This window comes from Pygocentrus nattereri, chromosome 8 (genome assembly GCF_015220715.1).
Source record: "Pygocentrus nattereri isolate fPygNat1 chromosome 8, fPygNat1.pri, whole genome shotgun sequence".
NCBI lineage: Eukaryota > Metazoa > Chordata > Actinopteri > Characiformes > Serrasalmidae > Pygocentrus > Pygocentrus nattereri.
Genome location: NC_051218.1, coordinates 8,475,556 through 8,498,839, shown reverse-complemented (window position 1 = coordinate 8,498,839; position 23,284 = coordinate 8,475,556). Strand labels below are relative to the sequence as shown.

General features: G+C 40.1%; 2 protein-coding genes across 2 annotated transcripts; both read right to left on the bottom strand.

The window, feature by feature from the left end:
* Positions 1-5,752: 5,752 nt before the first annotated feature.
* LOC108439348 (carboxypeptidase A1-like) lies at positions 5,753-9,931 on the bottom strand. The gene is made up of 11 exons (XM_017717713.1): positions 9,867-9,931; positions 9,490-9,571; positions 9,258-9,392; positions 8,912-9,013; positions 7,754-7,855; positions 7,497-7,595; positions 7,272-7,382; positions 7,076-7,166; positions 6,790-6,989; positions 6,595-6,679; positions 5,753-6,033 (listed from the first exon to the last, which is right to left on the bottom strand). Exons 1-11 carry the CDS (start codon positions 9,929-9,931, stop codon positions 5,840-5,842), a joined length of 1,266 nt encoding a protein of 421 aa, XP_017573202.1. The 3' UTR covers positions 5,753-5,839.
* Positions 9,932-16,291: 6,360 nt separating this feature from the next.
* LOC108439349 (carboxypeptidase A1-like) lies at positions 16,292-21,923 on the bottom strand. The gene is made up of 11 exons (XM_017717714.2): positions 21,788-21,923; positions 20,032-20,113; positions 19,717-19,851; positions 19,514-19,615; positions 19,200-19,301; positions 18,998-19,096; positions 18,769-18,879; positions 18,552-18,642; positions 18,239-18,438; positions 18,034-18,118; positions 16,292-16,593 (listed from the first exon to the last, which is right to left on the bottom strand). The coding sequence occupies exons 1-11, from the start codon at positions 21,850-21,852 to the stop codon at positions 16,406-16,408; spliced, it is 1,260 nt and encodes a 419-aa protein (XP_017573203.1). The 5' UTR covers positions 21,853-21,923; the 3' UTR covers positions 16,292-16,405.
* Positions 21,924-23,284: the final 1,361 nt, after the last annotated feature.

The window sequence follows — 23,284 nt, the reverse complement described above, 5'->3', positions numbered from 1 at the left end:
TGGTGTGTCCTGGTATGATATCACAGACCAGTGTATTTAGGATATAACTTCTTACTTTCCTCAGCAAACCTGAAGTCCTGCATCGACAGCCAAACCCGGTCTCCTGGCTGGTAAGAGGGCGTGTCACCATGGTGGTGGTTGGCTTATTGTTTGTCAAAGAACTGCCTCATTATTTTTTAAGTGTCTCCTTCTGGACATCCAACCATCAACAGCGGGGATGTTAGAAGAGAGTCCAGTCCAGGGGGCAAAAGGTTGTTGAAATCCAAGAACACACTGGAAAGGGGTGATAACAGTAGTAAGTGAATTCTGTTCTATTTCTGTAGATACTAAGTAGCGACATCAATCATTGGGGTTATTGTGACAGAATACTGTAAGGAATGGCCTTGGCATTGGCCTTTTGACAGTGGGTGGCACCCAGAAGTCAAGCTAATCGAAACCCCAACATGTTCAAAGAAGGCTAACCACACTTGAGATGTGAATTGCAGACCTCAGATAAAATATCTATGGAGATACCAGATAACAAACGACTTGATTGTCTAAGGTCTAAGCTGTTTTAAAGTGGTGGGCAAAGAAGGAAATGGAATGAATCTTACACTTTCTGAGAATCTATCGACAACAGTAGTACAGTAGTGAATCCCAGAGATATGGGTAGATCTGTAACGAAGTCAAGGACAATGTGGGACCAGGGTCTGCCAGGGAAGGGCAATGGCATGAGCTTGCCAGCAGGTAGTGTCTTTGACATTTTTGCTTTCAGAGTAAACTGAGCAAGATGATGTGAAAGTGTGAATATCGAGTGTAGTGATAGTGATTGGCTATTAATTGCTGAGTTCTGGTCTCCCCTCGCCCGAAGACTGCTGGGGTGGATGGATGGTCTCCCCTGTGTGGCCTGAGGTAAGAACGAGCCCAAGTGATAAGGTGATCTCTTAACTCAGATGATATGTACATTTTGTCAGCTGGGCACTGATCAGGTACAGTCACTTTTTCTATCACTATATTTCTCTGTCTATTTCCCAACAGATAGAGAAAATGTTAACATGTAGGGGCAATAGAACCAGGACGATATGAGATTGATGAAGTTAAATCTCGTAAAGAATAAAGACCAACATCTTGACAGGAGTTGAGACATTTTGCAGCATGTACATATTCTATTCATATATTCATATATTCATGATCTATCAGGATAGTGAAGGGATGATTAGCACCCTGTAGCCAGTGTCTCCATTCCTCTAAGGCTAGTTTTACCACCAGGAGCTTGCAAGCTCGATCCCATAGTTGTGTTGAGTAGGTGTTAGTTTGTGTGAGTAGAACATGATAGGTTACAGTTTAAGAGGTTCTCCAGATCTTTGTGATAAAACTGCACCCACACCAGTCTCCGGGGCATCTGCCTCTACAGTGAACGGTTTGGAAGAATCAGGATGTTTTAGGGCAGGAGCAGACGTATAAACCTTTTTGAAAGTCAAACGCACATTCAACCTGAGGAGTCCAACTCCATCTTCTAGGTGATCCCTTTAAGAGAGCTGTCAGAGGCGCCATGATGCTACTGATGGTCCGAATGATAGAATCGATAGAATTGAGCAAATTCCAGGACACACTGGAGTTCCAGGTGAGTAAATGAGGATTTCATCAATGGCAAACTTGCCAATCATGTAGCAGAGTACATGGTGTCAGAGCATTATTAATGTCATTAGTCATTAATAAAATAAATAAATCAAACAATTATTGTTTTCATTATTATTCAGCAGAATTCCTAGTATTTTTGGATTATCAAATTTACTGCCCAAACATCAGGTTAGTGTTACAATATAGTTGTAGAAGTGATATCGCAATGAATACTGTGTCAATGATTTATATAATTCATTATCATAAAATTCTCTTAAAAGTTGTTTAAGCACAGTGTTACACGTAAAGGTAACATGATCACTACTGAAAATGAGCAAAAGTCAGGGGCTGTGGATACCCATTTGCTCCCCTCTGACTTATTCATTCCCAAATCCCACCTGCTAGCTTGGTGTCCCCCTGTCACACAATGCTAGCTGGGAAGGTGAAGGCTAGCATATTTCCTCTGAGATACCTGAAGCGATACTGAATCTTTCCAATGAAAGGAGGTTATTTTGCTATTTTCGTTCAAAATGAAGAGCGTGGCACATTCAGTGCATTGTTATCCAGTAAAAAGCATTAAATCACAATCACATCACTTCTATGTTAGAAATACTGCATTTACAAAGTCCTTGAATATGAACTGTCATAATTACTAGTAGGAAACTTTTATTCAATGACTTTATAAGTCAACAAAAGAGTGGTAGCCACTGATAGTTGTACTGTAAACCAAGTATATTTTAGCTATTTATCAGCCTGTCTTAATATCTTACTCTCTCATCCACACTCAAAAAAACAGTTGAGTATATACAGGGACATTCACTTGAAAGAGGCCCCCAATATTCCGGTGTTAAGTCCCGTTAGGAAGAAGCAACCTGAACCAAAGAAAAGCTACTTACCTTGATGTGTGTGTAATCGATGCATTACATATGATGCTGGAAGTGATCTCTTTTCTGCCAGACACATAAAGGGGTATGGGGGTATGTACCCGGAAGTTGCAAATGGAGGTTTAACATTGTGATGGCTGTCTGCCGCCTACCTCATCGCTCCGACGCAGGGGCATCCCAGCTTGTTCAAAGCTCCATATACGGATGAGCACATTGCACATTGTTTCGTTCAGATTGCTTTGTCCTAGCGAGAGTTATTACAGAATATTTGGGGCCTCTTTCGAGTGAATCTCCTTGTACAATGCAATATTTCTAACTGGATAAAAGCATTACTCATCAAATTTATTTTGTTGTAGTAATGCAAAATAAGCTCTTTTTGACACCAGAAAAACAAATGTAGATAAAAAAGGGCATCATTCCAGCACTTTCGGACCAAAACCACTTCAACACATTTCAGGTAATACTCATCACCTCTGAAGTTGTGTGTAAGAACTTTAGAGGAAGACCTGAAGGCAACATTAAACTGTTCAAGACTCACCCTCCCTTCTTCATCCCTGATTTAGAAGTTACTGAAAAGACATGAAGGAGTAAACTCATGATCACATGAGAAACTCATAATCACATGACCTCATTTCAACATGGCAGCCAATGAAAGCGGGAATGCTAGGATGATTTAAGCCTTTTAAAGAGATTTTTTAGTTTTTTTTTTTGGTCTCATTCCTTATCTTTGTGTATCACATGCTATTTGTGTACAATGTTGAGATAAAAACATGATTCTGAACTGCACACTTTCATGCCTATCTCCACTTTTTTTTAAGCAAACGTAAACACTTTAAGGAACTTTTGATATCCACAGTCTGTGAGAGTGCATTTGCATGAACGCTTTGAAGTGGGAAGTATGAGTATTCAACATTCGCTAGGAATCGCAACAGGACATGAAGGCAGCATATATCCAGCAGTTACCTGATGAGCTGAATGAGGTGTGTTTGAAATCCGACAACCCAGAACCAGAGTTCCCCACCCTGGTTCTAGATTGTTCTACTGGCTGTTCCCTAAAGCTGGAGCAGACCGACCCTTATTGCCATCTGAATATGCAGACAACAAAGAGAAAACCGTTTATAAGTGTGTTACAGGACAGAGCTCATGAAATCAGAAACTGACGGAATGCTTGCAGAAAATGAGACTGTAAAAACAAGAAAATGACTAAATTTACAGAAAAATGAGGAAAAACTAAAAACTCAGCAAAAGGAAAAATAGCCCAAGGCTATCTAAATAAATATTAAAATCCAAAGGAAGTGAAAGGCAAACTTAAGGTAAATTTACACACCTTTATTTTGCTGAGTCATTTGCTCAGCTTCATCAAATGGTTTATCATGTTTCTACAAAGGCAATGAATATTTGTTTTAGAGGAAATCTTTCATGTGGAATGAGTACTTTTTGGCTAAGAGTTTCCTCTGTGTGTGTGTGTGTGTGTAGGTGTGTGTGTGTGTGTGTGTGTGTGTGTGTGTGTGTGTGTGTGTGTGTGTGTGTGTGGATGTAGGAACATCTGTTGAGACTGAAACCAGTGAAAGTGGTTTAGTGTGGTGAGAATAAAGAAACAAGCTAAAAATGATATGAAACTGGCATGAAAACAGATTCAAGGTTTTCTCCAGTATTTTGTCTTTCATTTATAGCAAACTAAGACTCACTTTCACTGAACACAAACTTTTTTCTTTTGTATTTTCAGAAAAAGCATCAGTAATGAACATGAGGTCATGTGCAGGTTGTAGGTCACAACATCAATTAGCAGCTCATTTGTTTAAAAAGTAAACACCAAATAAGTTTAAAGGTGCCGTGGAATAGAAAATGGGGCAGTCGTGGGCTGGAGGTTAGGGATCTGGCCCTGTGACCAGAAGGTTGCCGGTTTGATCCCCAGCACTGGCAGTCCATGACTGAGGTGTCCTTGAGCAAGACACCTAACCCCTAATTGCTCCCCGGGTGCCGTGGATAGGGCTGCCCACCGCTCCGGGCAAGTGTGCTCACTGCCCCCTAGTGTGTGTGTGTGTGTGTGTGTTCACTAGTGTGTATGTGGTGTTTCACTTCACGCAGTGGCGCAAAAAGGGGGTGCATATGGGCGCTGCACTAGAGGGGCGCCAAAACGATGCCGGAAAATTATTTCTAGTCTGCATTTTCTGTAAGAGCTGTTTGTTCACGTATGATAACACACATCAAAAAACAGCACAGCACTAATCAGGCGCCCATCCACTCCGTCCCCACCCTCCTGTCATTTGCTCCCAAACACAGGCGCTTGAGAACGCGCCCCATAGGGAACGCGTCAAGGTGTGTGTTTTTTTGGGGTTTTTTTCCCCCGTCGTGGCGCAAGTACCTGCAGGGTGTTCAGGATGGAGGGGCAGAAAAAAAAGCTCTCCGGGGCACAAAACAGAAAACGGAAGAGGGAGAGAGAAAAAGATGTTGTAGGGATGAAGAAAAGCTTCTCAAAGTGGTTGAAAGACAGCAGGTTGGTCAGTTATTCACCTACGTCACCTTTGTCTACCAAAACGAGACTGTAGGGTACGAAAGTAGCGTTGGACCACTGGGTTCTAGCAAAGCTGCCTCACTGCTGCGTTCCCAAATGCACTTATTCAAAAATAAAGGAATCTAATAGAGGTCAAACCTTCCATAGTTTCCCCAAAGATCCCGCACTTCACCGTGAATAGATTCACACCATCAGAAGAGATCGCCTTTTCAGTTTAAGATGCATGTTACTGTGCTAGCTAAGGCTAGCCATATTAATATTACCCAGCCAGCCAGATGAATGATAGCAGTGAGGCAGCAAGCTAACGTTAAAGCTAAACTTGGTTCTCCAGCTACGACCTGATTAACCCTGAACTGGTTATTTTCTCGTTTAACTTCAAAACGAGTGACATTAGTCAAGCCATAGCTCTTTATAGTAGCCTGTTTAGCTAGCTAACCTAGCTAGTCAACATTCTAGTTAATATCCTAACCGTGGTAGCCTGGTCTAAAGCTCAGCTCGCTGGTGGCACTAAATCATCTTAAACTCTTAGTTTCTAGCCACATTCAGACACATTCAGCCTGTAACTGTTTTAGTTGAGTTTTCCTTTACATTTTTATTTATTTATTTTATTATTACTGACTGATACGTATTTAAAGTAAAGAGTAATATGTTACATTACATTCTTCGTTATTACAGCTGAATGTCCTCAGTTAATGTCCTCTTGAGAAACGACAGGGAATCTTTTTGGCTTAATATTGCTTACTTTGCTTGTTTATTTATTCATTCGTTCATTTATTCATTCATTTGAAGATTAGTCAGAAGATTGGTTCCTGAAGCGTCATCATTTAACCCAACTGTTGGTTCAGTAGGGGTTGTTCTTGGTGTGCTCCATGATGACCATGAGGGCCAGCCACGTCTCTTTAGCGGTCGGGATGATCTGATCAGCAGGCAGGAGGAAACCATAGAGACTGGACTGCAAAGGTCTCAGCTCAAAGGTGTAGGAGTACTTGATGCCCTGGTCATATGTCCAGTCAATGGAGCCACCACTAGCTTGGTCTGAGTGATATAATTGAGAATTTGATTAGAGGGAGAATTTTGGTGTTGGTACAACATGACCAGCTGGTAATCAATATGCAACTGAGGGACCTGGAGCTGCTACCCAGATATGATAAACCCTAAAAACAATAAATAAGGTGCATCAAACACTTCCAAATTTTTATATTTGTACAGATTTAGAACTTCTATATGCTATGCTATACAGACTGTACATGTTTTCGTTTATCAATTTTCTCTCAATACCCGGCTTGCAGTGTGCAAATACATCATATAACCATTGTGAATCCCTACCTGTCCTGACTGTTAGCCTAGCCACTAAGCTACAGGCTAACAAAACAAATATGCTAGCATTAGTGTACCTAACACTAACATTTCTAACAAAATTTTAAAGAAATCCGCAATTCTGACTTTGTTCAGTGGAAAATGAGTGCCAGAGATGTTTTCACCCCTAAAGCCAGAGACTGGGGTAAGGTATTTGGATAACCTCATAGCTACCGGAGCTTTTAGCATGTTGTTCAACTTGGGAGTAGATGGATTCATCTCTAGCTTTGTTCTACTTACAAATGACTTTAATGATGCTGCCATATGTGTAACTCGTGCCATACAGACTCTTCAAGGCAGCAATGGCCTTCCTTGCAAGTTTATGCTGCAAAAACATGAAAGGAAAGTTTCTCATGGTACATAAAGCACTGAAATACCTGAGCTACTAAGTGTCGTGTGTAGATAGAATAGGAAGTTCTATATTTCAGGTCTCACCAGTTCCTTCCTGTCCTTGCAACGAGTCTTGGTGTAGCCGTAGGGGTAGAGCAAAAACTGAGAGTAGCTGTGGATGGACACAAAGGCTTTGAGTTTGCCATGAGACTTAACAAAGTCCACAATGGCCTTTACCTCAGACTCTGAATGGGCAGAAGGTCCATGGTAGTTCTCTTTACATGGGTTGTTACTGGAACCAGGGCCTGGAGATCAAAGTGCTTACACCTTTAGCCTGATGTATTATTGTACATGAACTACAGAAAGGTCAGTATAACTTTGTATACTGTACCTCCAAAGTTAGAATCCCAGTTCCTGTTGGGGTCAACTCCAATGCAAGGTGATCCAGGATTGGGCTTCCTTGTCTTGCGCCACATGCGGTCCTAAACACATGACAGATTAAAAGAACCATCATTTATTGATGGACTGTAACCGTGTAACAGATCTTATATGTGGGTTATTGTTTTTCTGAACATGTGAGGGCTCACAGAGGTGTGGGTGAACTGGAATCCATCAGGGTTGGTGACGATCTCCAAGAAAATGTCAAACTTATTAAGGATGGCAGTAAGAGCAGGATCACGGTTATAGGAAGCCGCAATCTGCACAATGAGACAGACATGCATTAAAGCTAAATGACACACATGGGTTTCACCTCAGGATCGTATTAATATGAGTTAGTACTGTTAGTGAAGGAGGAAATTAATAAACCGAACCATCTTAGCAAACCGGGTTCCACAGGCCTGGGTAACCCATTCTCTGGAGTGGATGCCAGTGTCGATCCAGATACCAGGGCGGTTAGAACCAGTGCTAAACTGTGTGAGAGAGCAAACAAACCATAACTTAGAAGAAATGGATAAATGTATTACAAACAAAAGTAGTTCCTTTTTGTACACCCCATTCTTTACTGTGTTGTCTAAAATTGTTTACTTTAATGAAATATTAAAAACATTAATTAACAATAGTTACTTACCTTAAGAACATTCAACGGACGGCGCTCGTAGCTTTGACCAATCACAATTTTGCTAACTAACTGAGGGTTCTCCTTCACCAGCATGTCAATGAAGCTATTAATCTGAAAGTCAGAGCTACATCATTAGAACTGCAAATCTGATGGTCAGTCAGAGGTCAAACATTAGTGAACATGAACAAGACATTTTCATGGATAAATATCCCTTTCCTGTTCCTGCAACACTTCTTTTGACCAATCACTGCCATCTGATCATGTCATCAGTGTGTGCTTGATACTCCTCCCTGAGCCACTTGAAAATTCTTAAAATTAAGTAAAATTGTTCACTAAATCTGTCCAGGATCTACAATGTAGACTATGTTCTGGAACGTTAGTATATCTGTCCAGGATCAACGATGACAATGACAGTCCTGAATGCACAATAGGAAGTTTTCCCAGGACCAACATGAAGATGATTATTGTGCATCAACATAAAATCACATAAAACACATTTTCGGTTCAATCCCCAGAGCCGACAGCACATGACTGAGGTGTCCTTGAGCAAGACACCTAACCCCCAACTGCTCCCCGGGCGCTGCGGATTGGGCTACCCACCGCTCCAGGCAAGTGTGCTCACTGCCCCCTAGTGTGTGTGTGTTCACTAGTGTGTATGTGGTGTTTCACTTCACGGATGGGTTAAATGCGGAGGTGAAATTTCCCCATTGTGGGACTAATAAGGGTCACTTAATTATTATGCGCTGCTGATGCAGTGCACTACACAGGGAGTAGGGGGCCATTGAGTCTGACATGACTGACTTCTGATAAAGACAATCAGTGTTTTGCTTTTTTCAACAAACACTTCTGCTAATGAATTCTGTGATGAATTGTTGAGCTGCTCACACTGATGACATCAGATGGTCATGATTAGTTAAAAGAAAGCTTGTTCCAGGAGCAGTTAGGCAGATCTTGAGGTCTGATCTGAAGAAATAACAGTCATCATCTACAAGTCGTGTAAGCCTCACCTCATGAGTAGAACTATGCATTTATGACTGTGATCACGTTAAATTGTCATCACATGACTTTGAAATTGCTTGAAATGATTAAACTGATGGAGACAAATATGGGCTATAAACACACCCACATGTAACCAAAGCCAGGACATTAAAGTAGAATAGTTCTGACCTCATCCAGGGTGTGGTAGTTGGCGTAGTCAAAGTCATCAGTGGATCTGGGCTGATGAGCACGAGAGCGCATCATCTCCTGCTGTTCCTTATCCACAAGGACCTGGTGGAAAAAGAGAGTTTAAAAGAGTTATTAGAAGTTTAAACTGACCTCTACTCTATGCGTTAATGCAGTTAGGCATTTAGAAATCATAACCATTATCATTTTTTCGAAGGTTGACAAGCGACTCAGATTTTATAACTGAATTTTTGAATTTGAGCACACAAAATTTTAACAATTTTTCAAATAATTACCAGAAACAACAACAACAACAACAACAACAATAATAATAATAATAACTGCCAACCTGAAGATCCTGAATCATGATTTTATAATGGATTTTGTTGTTCTTCAGGAAGCTCTTGACCCTGTGAAGACTGGTTGAGGGAACACGAACATCAACAGGCAGAGACTCATGAACGGGCTCCCTCCAGAAGTCCAGCTGCACACAGATGGACAGACACATGCAGCACATTGATATTTTACATGCAAATGCTAATGATACATAAACTACCTACAACATTCAGGAAGAATTTTACCTCAAGATGTTCATGATCAGTCAGATTCTTCAGCAGAGAGATCTGCACATCATTGGCTGCTGTGATCTGCAGGACCTGGTGTCTGTAAATGTCAAGTTCAGCAATTCATGAACTTTCCTTACTGGTGATTAAAATGCATAATGTTTAACTTTGATTACATTGTTTTATTCTATGCTACTAAGATTTTATTCTTAGTAATATTTGACCATTTTTATTAATCCATTAATTGGATTAATACAATTTTGTTATGGTTTAAATATTCAAATTCTATAAACCATTTTTTTCTATAAAAAAAAAAGACTGTGTTCCAACAGTGATGATATACAATATCATATTAAAGTGAAAATTTCTGAGATAAGCATATTTTGAACACATACCCTTCAAAGGTTTTCCTGCCCAAGACGGCCGAAATCAGAGATGCCAAAACCAACAGCTTTCTCATTTTGTCTCCTGTAGCAGAGCTGCTCTGTGGCTTTGGTCTATATACTGTTTCTACACTGATGGGATGGTCTGAGGTGTTGCACAGAACTGACAACAGAACAGTTCCTACTGTTCTTCAAGAAATAACTGACAAAAAAACAGTTACACTATAACACTACACTATAATGTAAAATTTGTTACATTCTTTTATGCTGTACTTTCACGTATTCATTATAAATGTTTAATATTTAGTTATATATTTAACATTTAATCTGTTAGTTCTGTTTAATCTTCAAAAATGTTATACACCATATTACAGCACATGCATAACATAGCTAATACCATTGTATAATGATTAATGCTTCATCAGCCTACAGTGCTCAGAAGAGGTCCCTTGACACTCTCTGAACACCACTAATATCGTGTTTATGTATTTCATACCAAAATTAATTTTAATAATAATAATAATGATTAAATTAATAAAAAATAACTGAAACTCTGAGTCTTCAGATGATCCTGTAATTGACATTACAGACATTAGTGTCTCTTTCCTTCATGCAGGTCAGCATTTAATATTTTGTTTAAGTCAACATTTTGTTGCATGTCCTTTCATTTGGATGACAGCTTTAAATCTTCTAGGAATGGAGAGAATGAGGCTGGACGTCTGACGCTCAGTCAGGCTGGTTGGACTTTGTTTTGGATGGTCAGAGCAAGGCAGATTCTGACCACGTCCTGCACATTTCATTTTTGATTTTCAAATGTTAGCATGTCTTTAATGTTTCTTACTGACAATTTTTACTGACCGATTTTTTTTTTATCCGATGAATTTAAATCAAAATTCATGTTTTCTTAGTTTTCTAACTTTCTCTGCTTTTCAGAATGTTAACAGAACGTTAAATGGTTTAGAGTCAGGTGTGCTGGATGGTGCGTCAGAGAGCTCTGGTTTGAACGTGTGCAGCTGGATTAATGTTGCAGCACCTGTTTTAAAGTAAAATGGGAGGTTTAATGTTTTCCAGCTCACTATTGCTCAGTTAGACTGAAAGTATTGATTTAATAAGTCATATTACAGCTGTAATGATGCACTTTTGAACATGGTAAATAGTACAGAGCAAATAGTTTTATCATTCTAAAAACAAATGATAATACATGGGTCCAATGTTTTGAGCGCAGTAGATCCATATTATAATGCAAAATCCACTGTTGTTGGTCATGTGATTTTTTTTTTAATACATTTAATTTACTTTAATATCCCGAGTGATGCAGCTGTATTCTTGTGTTGGGTTTTTTTACATTATTTTTATAGACATCATGAACACATGAAATACATGTGTGATCATTATTGTAATTATCAGTGGCCTTACTAATAAACTTTGAGGTGCATGGAAAGCATATCTAATAGTCAGTAAACACCTAATACTGCCTTGAGAACCATTTAACCTTTTATTACAGTCTATGCTTAATTTTACCTGCGCGTCTAGACATTTATTCTTTACTTAATTCAGAGCACATTTAGTTATTTAACACATAAATATTTGTCTGTATCTTAATATGCAGTTTCAAACACAGTATGTTATTCTGGATCTAGAATAGTTGAGTCTAGAATAGGTGATCTAAGTCTAGAATAGGTGAGATCGGGGAAGGCTGTCCCTTTTGTCTCAGCCTCTATAACTCAGTGGTTGTTTACACTATAAATATTAATATAAGACACTTATATTCGTCTGTGGATAGGCTCCAGCATCCCCCCGCGACCCTGACGGAGAAGCGGCTTAGAAAATGGATGGATGGATGGATGGATATTCGTCTGTCACAGGTAACAGAAGACGTCTACTACACTACTACACTGCAATAAAGGTTCTGTGCAGGTACATTTTTTCTTCATCAAGATAAAAACAATTTTTAATATGACCAGCCTTACTGTTGATTCTTCGTTTAGTCTCTCTGCATTATAAACCCACAGTCATGATGCCAGTTTCTTTTAGCATGTACATTTAAAATGAGCTTATATTTTGCATTTTCAGCTAACTTCTACAGGGAGATTCATTCGAAAGAGGCCCCAAATATTCTGTAATAACTCTCTGTAGGCCAAAGCAATCTCTACGCAACAACATGGCATGTGCTCCTCAGTATATGGAGCTTCAAAAAAGCCATGTTACCCTTGTGACAAAATGATGAGGTAGGCAGACATCTCGGTGTTTAACCTCCGTTTGCAACTTCTGGGTGCATACCCCGTACTTCCAGCATCGCATGTAATGCAGTCGGTTACACAAATGTCAAGGTACACTATATTCCCAAAAGTATTCACTCAACCATCCAAACAATTCAGGTGTTCCAATCACTTCCATGGCCATAAGTGTATAAGACCAAGCACCTAGGCCTGCAGACTGCTTCTACAAACATTAATGAAAGAAAGGGTCGCTCTCAGGAGCTCAGTGAATTCCAGCGAGGTACTGTGATAGGATGCCATCTGTGCAAAGTCCAGTCGTGAAATTTCCTCATTACTAAATATTCTACAGTCAATTGTCAGTTGTATTATAACAAAGTGAAAGCGATTAGGAACGACAGCAACTCAGCCATGAAGTGGTCGGCCACATCTGGCTCTGGGTTTGGAGGTTGCCAGGAGAACGGTACTTGTCTGACTGCATTGTGCCAAGTGTAAAGTTTGGTAGCGGGGGGGTTATGGTGTGGGGGTCTTTTTCAGGAGTTGGACTCAGCTCCTTAGTTCCAGTGAAAGGAACTCAATGTTTCAGCAGACTGAGAGATTTTGGACAATTTCGTGCTCCCAACATGACTGCACACCAGTGCACAAAGCAAGGTCCATAAAGACATGGATGAGCGAGTTTGGTGTGGAAGAACTAGACTGGCCTGCACAGAGTCCTGACCTCAACCTGATAGAACACCTTTGGGATGAATTAGAGTGTAGACTGCAAGCCAGGCCTTCTCCTCCAACATCAGTGTCTGACCTCACAAATGCGCTTCTGGAAGAAGGTTCCCATAAACACACTCCTAAACCTTGTGGAAAGCCTTCGCAGAACAGTTGAAGCTGTTATAGCTGCAAAGGGTGAGCCGATATCATAACAAACCCTATGGATTAACAATGGGATCTCACTTCATATGCGTGTGAAGGCAGACGAGCCAATACTTGGAAATAAAGTGTATGTAGTATATTTTTTGGTTCAGATTGCTTCATCCTAATGGAAGTTACAACAGAATATTCGGGGCCTCTTTGAGTGAATCTTCCTGTAGAAATTAGCTGATCCAACGCAGCAGAAGTGGACAAGCAGGAGCAGTTAATTTGCCTTCTTTTTCATCTCCTTTTCACACAGAGAGTGGAGCATTTTGTGGACTTGTTTCTCTTTTGCCATTGTATATTTTTTAAATACTTGTGTCTGATATCTTGTGGTATCTGTCTAAACCCAGTCAATGCATGAGTTTGTTGTATTGACTAGCTTTAATCATATTCGACATTAAAGTGATTCAGCTTGAAATGTTTCAGTCACTGTTAACTATCAACGTATTCTGAACATTTTATTTGATAGTAACATTATTGATGTAACAAGGTTGACTGAAGGTGTATTGAAATAATTATAATCATATGTTTTGATAAAAGCCAATCTAATCACTTAATATGGTGCGATGCAAGATCCCATGTTGAAAATCAGTTGTTATTGTAGATAAAGAAGATACACTGTTGATGCAAAATGAGGATCTCAAAACCTCCACAGTTCACTGGTACAATGAGGCAATCTTTTGCCATTTAACAAATCATGACAGGCATTTATGCAACCATGCAACTAACATTCTAGGTGCAAGACTTTCTTGTAACTATAGAAGCATACATTTGTTTATCTTAAAGAACCAGCAGAACCCAACTTCCTGATGCACTGCGAATAAACCTGATCAGAAGACTGGCAGTGCAGTCATATTAGTTGTCATGTAATCAGAGCACTTTCATTTAATTGACAGAGCTACACAAAGATTGCCCAGTCTTTGTGATACTGAACTGTGACACCATCAGCACCATTGCAAAATGTAGAGGTTACATTTCATAATCCACTGCAGTACGTGAGAAAACCTAAACAAAGCATAAACAACATTTCATTGTTGAGGTTGACTCAAAGGTCAGTGGTTAGTGGTTAACATCTCTGCCTTCTAGGCTGTAGACTAGGGTTCAATCCCCCACCTGGGTAAGCACCCTACACTATACCAATAAGAGTCCTTGGGCAAGATTCCTAACACCACCTTCGCCTACTTTGTAAAATGATCAAACTGTAAGACGCTCTGGATAAGAGCATCAGCCAAATGCCGTAAATGTAAATGTAAATAAAGCAATGCACTTGCTAATCCAGCAAATGATTATTTCAGTATACCTCTATGGGTGCCTGTGTGCTCTACAACCTACCAGTCTGTCAGCTAAAATAACAACTCCATAACTTGCCACTATCTGATGAGGTTCTCAATGCAGTAAAAAGCCTGAAAAAGAAGTTCAGGCCAAGATAGAATTCCTACTTAGACTCTGAAAAATCATGTTGCCCAAGATTTCCAATTAATTATTTGGACTTCTGTGTCCCTCTTGAGACACAATATAGGGTTGTCATTAACAATGGTATTTCAAACAGGATCTTAGCTTAAAACTGGGGAAGTCTTTAGATTGAAATAAAGATCTTTGTTGTTCTTACCAAGGCCTCTTAATGGAAAGGTTTGGCAAAAATGTGTACAATTTTAATGTGAATTTATGGAAAAGATTTGGTTGACCAAAAAATTGGGCACCAAACATGTCATGTCTGATCAAATTTGTCTTTGGTAACTAGACAAGTGTTTAATTTGATTTATTGCCATAACTTTAAAAAGTGTTATCAAAATATACCAGTGTGGTTCTTCAGTCTGATTACACTGCATCAGCAGGCACATGTACTCGCTGATGGCTTGCAACCTCAGCTTTCCCCTGTGCAAGTCAGGATGTTTACAGGGTTGTGTGTAGGCTCTGGTCAATCTTAACGTATCCTGGCAGAATGTACACTACTTTCTTAGCAGTCCCTTGACAATACAGGTATTCTCCAACTTCTATTCTGACTTGATGGCAGTCTGTTTAATTTTTCTACTAATGTTCCAACATGGCTTCAGTAGTCTTTAATGTCTACAAGCATGTTGGGCTTCTCTGATGGAAAACAGAATTGCCTAAGCCCCAGAGTCTAACCCTCAACAATTTCAGTATTGATGGACCACCCCAAACGTGTTCATTTCTGCTCCATAGGCAGCATCTTAACCACCAACTGTCTTGTTAAGATGGCACATCAGTCAGTGGCATTTTACTAAAATCCTGGAGAGCCAGAGTCCAGCAGAAGTTGGTGATTCTCTGCTTGAACACATCTATATAATGTTGATTAATCGTTTGAATCTTGCATGCTTGAGCAAAGAAAATGACCTCATTTATGTAGAACTGTGGGAATGGAGCTGAGCATATCCTGTATAATGAAATTCAAGCTTGCATCAATCTGATCTCTTCTGCTTTTTGAAGACTCTTCTGCTTTGACAACAAGCATTTAAAACCTCTACAAAAGTTGAGTTAAGTCTGCAAGGCAGTTTCTTGTCTCCACTTTATGGCACTGAAGCATAAATCCCATATCACAGGCACCTCCATAAGACATCAGATGTGTCCAGGGCTTCAACAATGTCATACAGGCTTCAACAATGTCATACATAAACAGACACAAAAATAGTCAGCAATTAGGTAACCAGCCTTTGTGTTGGGTTACTCATGTTTATCTCTTCTCCTTATCAGGTCCATTGTGGTAGTGCTTCTTAATCCTGGACCTGGAGGCCCACTGCCCTGTTGATGTTAGGGCTTTTTCTACTTTAACCTTTAATACACTCACTTTAACAGAATAATGGGATATTAATTAATTGATTAGTTGGATCAGGTGTGTTGGGGGCTGGGAAAACATTAAAAACTGCAGGGCAGTGGGCCTCCAGGACCAGGGTTGAGAAACACTGCTTTATGGGTAACTCTAATAGAGACATAAAGGGGAAACTGTAATAAAAGGCCTTAAAGCTTAGGTACCTTGAATATAGTACTACAGACAACTTGAGAGCCCACATTGTGACTCAGGGGCTAAGAAACTAAGGCAGTGCAGACAGCAATGCATCATCTCCTTCCACAGACTCAGCCTAGCCTTATCATGACCACACTATGATAGATCATGTGAAACAGGCTTTACAACTACACATAATCACTGTATAAGCCACTGACTGCCTGGATCACATGCATTAGTGTTACACCCCCCCCCCCCCCCCCCCCCCCCCCCCCCGACCCCACACACTCTCTACCACCGTCAAGTGTCTTGGATTACTTGGATTACATGTGTACAACACAAAATAGACAAGATTGATTGAGCAGTTTATTTAACTCTTTTAACAAGATGAGATGGATCTTCTGTGGGCCCAAAGCTATTATGTTTCCTTGTTAAATGACCCATCAACATTCAACCCAACTGTTGGTTCAATAGGGGTTGTTCTTGGTATGGTCCATGATGACCATGAGGGCCTGCCACGTCTCCTGAGCAGTGGGGACGATCTGATTAGCAGGGAGGATGAAACCATAGCGACCGGTATCTCTCAGCTCAAAGGTGTAGGAGTACTTGATGCCTTGGTCGTAAGTCCAGTCAATGGTGCCGCCACTAGCTTGGTCTGAGAGATATAATTGAGAATTAAATTAAAGGGGGAATTTTGGCATTGGTAGAACAGAATCAGTTGAAAACTGGCACAAAAGCGGTTGCGTTCATTAGTGACATAAATATCTTTGTATGCTTGACAGCTGAATTGTTGGATGTGCTGTACTTTAAAATGAAATCAACCCTAATATTCTGGGGTTAGAGAGTTTAATCTAGAATTATTTTAAGGGACCTGCAACTGCTACCCAGATATGATAAGCCAAACACATTAAATAGGGTGTGTCAAACATCCATCCATCCATTCATTCCATCCATCCATCTATCCATCCATCCATCTTCTGCTTCTCCGGGGTTCGGGTCGCGGGGGCAGCATCCTAAGCAATGAGGCCCAGACCTCCCTTTCCCCAGCCACTTCCACTAGCTCCCTGGGGGGGATTCCAAGGTGCTCCCAAGCCAGCTGGGCGATATAGTCACACCACGTGTCCTGGGTCTTCCCCAGGGTCTCCTCCCAAGGGAGGCGTCCAGGAGGCATCCTAACCAGATGCCCGAACCACCTCAGCTGGCTCCTCTCGACGTGGAGAACCAGCGGCTACTCTGAGTCCCTCCCGGGTGACCGAACTTCTCACCCTATTTCTAAGGGAGATTTATGAGTTTCCTCCACAGGGTGTGTCAAACAGTTTTAATATATAGACTGAGAATGTTCATATTTGCACTCTGTAGGTGTACAGAGTGAGAACTTCCATGGACAGTCTGTAAAGCAGGCAGGGATCCTAGATCAACCAGATACATTAATTTGCATTAAGTAACATTGTGAGTTTTGTGTATTTTTAGGAATTATTGAGACATATTGAACTGATTGGTATTTAAAGTGGCTTTTCTGTATGCTGTAGTACAGGAATAGATCCTTCAGTATCACCAGTTTTACAGAATTCATTGTTTTATATGATGGTTTACAGGCTATACATGTTTTTGTTCATCAGCAGTCACTCATTGCTCAGCTTGCATTGTGCAAATACATCATACAACCATTGGGAATCCTTACCAGCCCTGACTGTTAGCCTAGCCACTGAGCCATAGGCCAATAAAACAAGCTAGCATTAGCATAACTCTCATCATAGTCTTCGTAAAGAAATCAGCAATTCTATCTTTATTCAGCAGAAAATTGGTGCCAGATTCTCTAAAGCCAGAGACAAAAAGGTAAACTAAGGTACTTTGACAACTGATGAGTCATTTGCATTGTTTGAGTAACCCATTCTCTTCAATGTAATGATAACCTAAAGACTACAATACGATGGCTGCAATACAGTATTCAGCTTTATCAATAACTCCATCTGTATTCCCCAGCTTAAAAAATAAAATATTAAAACAGCCCATCCCTCAAAAATCCACTTCAATGTAGCTGTAGTTTTTTTTACATGAGAGCAGATGGATTAAGCTCTAGCTTTGCTGTACTTACAAATGACATTGATGATGCTGCCATATGCGTACTTAGTGCCATACAGGCTCGTCAAGGCAGCAACTGCCCTCTGTGCAACTTCATGCTGCAAGAACATATAAGGAAAGTTTATCATGTAATATAAAGCACTGAAAGACCTACAAAACTACAAACTACAAAGTGTCATGTGTGGGAAAGAAATGGAGTTCTGTTTCTCAGGTCTCACCAGCTCTGCCTGGTCCCTGCAAGGAGTCTTGGTGTAGCCGTAGGGGTACAGCAACATTTGAGAGTAGCTGTGGATGGACACAAAGGCTTTCAGGTTGCCATGAGATGTCACAAAGTCCACAATGGCCTTGACTTCAGGCTCTGAGTGAGCATAAGTTCCACGGTACGTCTCAGAGCAAGGGTTGCTACTGGAGCCAGCACCTGGAGGTGATAGATGGCAATGCCTCTTTGTGATGACCTTCTGCTGGATCTCTTTGATGCAAATTCATTTCAAAGCAACAAGTAAGCTTCATGTGGAAGTATATATACTGTACCTCCAAAGCCAGCATCCCAGTTTCTGTTGGGGTCAACTCCAGCACAACGGGATCCAGAGTTGGGCTTTCTTGTCTTGCGCCACATGCGGTTCTAAACACATGACAAATTATAATCATACATCACTCATTGGTCTACCGGGAAGTGATTCATTATAACCACATACATTATTGTAGATATACATGATTTCACATGTTTCTGAACAGTTTGAGGGCTCACAGAGGTGTGGGTGAACTGAAATCCATCAGGGTTGGTGACGATCTCCAGGAAAATGTCAAACCTGTCAAGGATGGCAGTAAGAGCAGCATCACGTCCATAGTCAGTTGCAATCTACACAAGGAAACAAATAAATGTATGTTAGAGCCAAATGCTACTTGCATGGGTTTCATTTCTGTTCAGGATCATATTAGTACAAGTTTGTTCTGTCATGGAAGGAGGAAAATTGAACCTTCTTGGCAAACCAGGTTCCGCTGGCCTGGGTGACCCATTCTCTGGAGTGGATGCCAGTGTCGATCCAGATACCAGGTCGGTTAGCACCAGTGCTAAACTGTGAGAGAGCAAACACAGAGTAGTTTAGCCAAAATTGCAAAACTTTTGGCTTCCATTGGTTTCAGTGTACAGTCTAAAATAATTTATGAAATGCACCATACCTTCAGAACATTTAGAGGACGGCCCTCATAGCTCTGGCCAATCACAATTTTGCTAACCAAATTTGGGTTCTCCTGTACGAGCGCATCAATGAAGCTGTTGATCTGAAAATCAGAGCAGTGAAGGTCAGGCAAAAGTCCAACTGAGTCATATATGTTGTTTTGTATGAGAGGATATTTTTAGGTGTATTACAAACATCCTACCTCCATCACTGTCATATGACCTTAAAATACCTTAAAGTAAGATTTGAGCTTATAGTCAAGAACTATACTCATGTGCAACCAAAACCCAGACACCAAAATACTGTAGTTCTAACCTCACTCAGGGTGTGGTAGGTGGCATAGTTGAAGTCATCAGTGGATCTGGGCTGAAGAGCACGAGATTTCGTCATCTCCTGCTGTTCTGCATCCAGAAGATCCTTGATTTTCAAGCAAAGCAAAAAAAGCACTGTTTATATTAAACCATATTCAAACAGTTAATTTGAATTCATTTCCACGTAAAGTCTCATGTAGCAGCTACCTGAAGGTCTGCAATCATAATATCATAGTGGATCTCATTGTATGCCAGGAAGGACCTGACAGGCTGCAGACTGTGGAATGGAACACGTGCATCTACAGGCAGAGACACATCAATGGGCTCCCTCCAGAAGTCCAGCTGCAAACAAAAGAGGACAAATACACAAAGGACATTATAATCTTTGGTATTCATATAGAAACATAGTTCTGTATATGCAAAGAAGCTCCATGTATCAGATGAACAGTATGCCATCAGGCTTATCAAATGCACTATGTTTAATTCAATTTCTAAAGTCCATGCCATATGATTCAGTATTACCTCAAGGTGCTCCAGCTGTGAGAGTTCCTTTAGGAGAATAACCTCGGCCTCATTTTTTGGGGTGATTCGAAGGACCTGGTGTCTGTCAGAGCATGTCATCAGTCAGAGGTATGATAAATCAATCAAGCAATCTTTTAACTGTATTTTTCCTTATTGGTCAGCTTACTTTCACAGAAAATCCCTAGTATTTTCAGATTACCAAATTTATTGCCCAAACTTCAGGACAGTGGTCTTAGAAGTGATATCTATATCCCACCTGCTAGCTTGGTCTCCCCCTGTCACACATTGCTAGCTGGGAAGGTGAAGGCTAGCACATTTTTTCTGAGATACTTCAAGTGCCACTGAATCTTTTCATTGGTGCTCAACACGCTTGGAGGAGAACATTAACTGCTAGTTCTGTTATGTCTGCTAACAGATGCCTGTGTTGGCTAGCATTGGGGTGAGTGACGTGAGGGTCTATCCTGCCCAGAGAGAGCAAGGACAATTATGCTCTGTTAAACTCCCAGTCACAGATGGCTGTGGAATCACTATGGATGAATCTCACAATCCTACGACAAGAAAGCCAGAGGGCTGAAATACAACCTGTTTACAATAAAACTATCAGCGGCCAGCGTGGCTTTCTAACACCTTTAACTCGGAAAGCTTATGCTGCTTTCAAGTTTGCATCAGAAAGGTTAGATTTGTAAGTTGAGTGTACATGAATGCCATTACAATTTCATAATAATAAAGCCAATGCTCGAGGGCTGCACTTGGCAATAGGTACTGCTTTTAACTACACATTTGTGTAGCTTCCAGTTTTACATGAGGAACCTCCTGTGAGAATCCGCCCAATGTAAGTCAAGAAGTTTAGTTCTTTAAACACCATATCAAAGCTCTGAAATATCATAACCACATCACATTAAAACTCTGATAAATCATAACCACGTCACATCAAAACTCTGAAATATCATAACGTCACATCAAAACTCAGATATATCATAACCATGTCACATCAAAACTCTGAAATATCATAACCACGTCACATTAAAACTCAGATATATCATAACCACGTCACATCAAAACTCAGATATATCATAACCACGTCACATCAAACCTCAGATATATCATAACCATGTCACATCAAAACTCAAAAATATCATAACGTCACATCAAAACTCAGATATATCATAAACACGTCACATCAAAACTCAGATATTTCATAACCACGTCACATCAAAACTCTGAAATATCATAACCACGTCACATTAAAACTCAGATATATCATAACGTCACATCAAAACTCAGATATTTCATAACCACGTCACATCGAAACTCAGATATATCATAACGTCACATCAAAACTCAGATATATCATAACCACGTCACATCAAAACTCAGATATTTCATAACCACGTCACATCGAAACTCAGATATATCATAACCACGTCACATCAAAACTCAGATATTTCATAACCACGTCACATCGAAACTCAGATATATCATAACCACGTCACATCAAAGCTCTGAAATATCATAACGTCACATCAAAACTCTGAAATATCATAACCACATCACATAAAAAACTCAGATAAATCATAACCACGTCACATCAAAACTCAGATATATCATAAACACGTCACATCGAAACTCAGAAATATCATAACCATAGTAAATGGTTATGATATATTAATACTCCTGCTCACCCTTTGAGCTCACAGAAAGTACTGACCTCAAAAAATCTCGAAGACTGAAATGTACTGCGTGTGTGGAAGCTTACCCCACAAAGTTTTCCTTGGCAAAAGCAGCCACAGACAGAGCAATCAAGACCAAAAGACACTTCATCTTTGCTTTCTGCTGTAGAACCGTTCAAAGTGACCATGGCCTTTTATAATTGTGCGCAGGGGTTTTGTGACCTTGAGGCTGCCACATGAGACTGCTGCTTCATTTCCCACACCTTGAGTCATATTTACCAAAAGTTTCAGAATGATTCAGGATCAGGTCCCTCTTATCTGTGTGACTGTATTGATTATGATTTTAAAGGGCTAAAACTGGCCCTAGATCACTTGTTCTTCTAGGATAAGCCCTTGTGTCGCTAACTGGAACAGGACTGGGATGGGAACACAGCAGCTGCATTCCCTGACTTCAGCATTTATTCTAATGACTTGCATTTTATAGTCCTCTACAGCACAAATCCAAAATCTGATTCTGTTTTGTTTTGAAAACCATTCATTTCTTACAGGTCACTTCCAAATCAGAGGTGGGGAACAGTGGGCCAGATGAAAAGCGTGGTGTCTTTTCTGCTGTAATAGTTCAACTAAAGTTGCCTTGACATTCTACTCAGAAAGTCCTACTCATGGTTTCGGTGGTTTTAAGTACAACATAATGTGTGTTTAAGTGGTTTTGGTCAGAAACGAAATGGAGAACCTGGAGAAAAAAAGAGGTCATTTTGCAATAAACAGGAACTAAATTTAAGCGTGGTACACTCAATGCACTTTTGTCCAGCATTAAATCACATAGCATATGTTTATATCCCAGTCATTTTATGTGTGAAATAGAGTAAAATGACTTTATACTGCAGTGTTCACATGTGGCTGCTAGATAAGTGAAATACAACCCGTTTACTATACAACTACCAGCGGCCAGTGGCTTTTTAACACCTTTAATTCGGAAAGCTTTTGCTGCTTTCAAGTTTGCGTCAAAAAGATTAGCTTTGCAAGCTGAGTGCACATGAAAGCCACCACAATTTCATAATTGCTAGTGGGAAACTCATATTTTTCAGTGAGTCATGACTTTCTGAGTCAACAGAAAAGCAACGGTAGCTGCTGATAGTTGTATTATAAACTGTGTAATTTAGTTAATGGTAATTTAGTCAGCAGCCACACATGAGCACCACCTGCTAAAATCTAAAATTAAATGCTTCTAACTTGACAAAAACATTATTCATCTACAACCCCAATTCCAGTGAAGTTGGGACATAAAAACAGAATACGATGATTTGCAAATCCTTTTCAACCTATATTCAATTGAATATACTACAAAGACAAGATATTTAAAGTTCAAACGGATAAACTTTATTGTTTTTTGCAAATATTCACTCGTTTTGAATTTGATGCCTGCAACATGTTCCAAAGAAGTTGGGACAGGGGCATGTTTACCACTGTCTTACATCCCCTTTCTTTTTAACAACACTCAATAAGCTTTTGGGAACTGAGGACACTAATTGTTGAAGCTTTGTAGGTGGAATTCTTTCCCATTCTTGCTTGATGTACAACTT